The sequence below is a fragment of the Pteropus alecto genome, unplaced genomic scaffold, assembly GCF_000325575.1.
Source record: "Pteropus alecto unplaced genomic scaffold, ASM32557v1 scaffold43, whole genome shotgun sequence".
Lineage (NCBI taxonomy): Eukaryota > Metazoa > Chordata > Mammalia > Chiroptera > Pteropodidae > Pteropus > Pteropus alecto.
In genome coordinates, this window is record NW_006435764.1 from 6,497,044 (window position 1) to 6,498,280 (window position 1,237).

At 61.1% G+C, this 1,237-nt stretch overlaps 1 protein-coding gene across 1 annotated transcript in view; it reads right to left on the minus strand.

The window, feature by feature from the left end:
• Positions 1 to 7: 7 nt before the first annotated feature.
• Positions 8 to 1,237, minus strand: part of VEGFB (vascular endothelial growth factor B) — a gene marked incomplete at its 3' end in the record, with an annotated part of 1,885 nt that continues 655 nt past the window's right edge. Inside the window, exons 2-4 of the mRNA XM_025046301.1 lie at positions 1,180 to 1,234; positions 578 to 620; positions 8 to 252 (exon numbers count right to left, since the gene is read on the minus strand). Coding sequence (XP_024902069.1) covers positions 8 to 252; positions 578 to 620; positions 1,180 to 1,234 — 343 coding nt within the window. The remainder of the gene's footprint in view (positions 253 to 577; positions 621 to 1,179; positions 1,235 to 1,237) is intronic.

Genomic DNA, 1,237 nt, shown 5'->3' on the forward strand with positions numbered 1-1,237 from the left:
GCCCCCAGAGCGCCAGCATCCACCGCAGCCAAGCACACTTCACCTGCCCCAGTACCTGCATCCGGACTTGGTGCTGCCCAGTAGGCACGCACTCCAGGCCGTCGTCAGGGCAGCAGCCACCGCAGCGCTGCACAGTCACACAGCTGGGCACCAGCTGCTTGGCCACAGTGCCCATGAGCTCCACAGTCAGAGGCACTACCACCTCCCGCGGCTGGCAGGTGGCACGAGCATACACATCTATCCATGACACTACTGGGGACAGATGTACAAGGGGTAAGTCTCCACTGGGTTGCCTATAGCTGCACTCTGGGTCCCCTAGCCTGCGCCCAGCAGCTGTTCTCCCTAGTTCCGGTGTCACAGCTACCCTCCACTAGCCCCACCTTCTGCCCTCCCAAGCCGTCTTCCCCTGACCTGTTTGTTCATCCAGAACCCAAGAACCCCACTGCCTCAACTTCTGCTTCTGTGAAATGGGCAGACTTAGTTTGCATCTTACAGAACAGCTGATTACTACACAAGATGATGGACACAAAACAAACTTCAGTGCTGGCTAGTGTGAAGATACTGTTGTTACCATTACCTTTCTTCTGGTGGCCAGGGGCATCAGGCTGGGAGACAGGGGCCTGTAGAAGAGAAGAGACCTGGACCCAAGGTGTACTCTAGCTAGGGCTAGCCCCGTCACTGTCGCCAAAGCTCTGCTCTTGCAGTCAAGAAGGCTTCAACTCCTCTCTGACATTTCTCCAGATTGCTCTATTCCTGGCTTCATTCTAGCTTTACCTGTTCTCTCCTGGACACCTGGGATCTTCTCCTGCTTACTACCTGCCTGATGCGCTCTGCTGGCGGAGTCCAATCTCCAAGCCTGGGGACCAGGCTTGTTCTGGAGGCCGCAGGTCAGAAGGGGGTACAGTGGGCGCCCAACCAGGTCTTGCGGGCACTGAGGCGGCTCCGCCCCCAGCTGAGCCCAGGGGATGGGGTGGGGCGGGGGAGTGGCCCCGGGGCTGGGCTGGCAGGCCAGCAGGGAAGGACATCTCCCAGGGGATGGCCCGAGCAAACTCCCGTTACGACCCTGATCGCGACCTGACCCGCGGATCCCCTCAGCCGAGGCCGCTCCACGCCTCCCCAACTTCCGCCAACCTTGAGAGAGGGCACCGCAGGCGGGCGGGATGTTGGGGACGCACGTACCTGGGCGGGGGCCAGCTGCAAGAGCGCGGCGAGCAGCAGGCGGCGGAGCAGGGGGCTC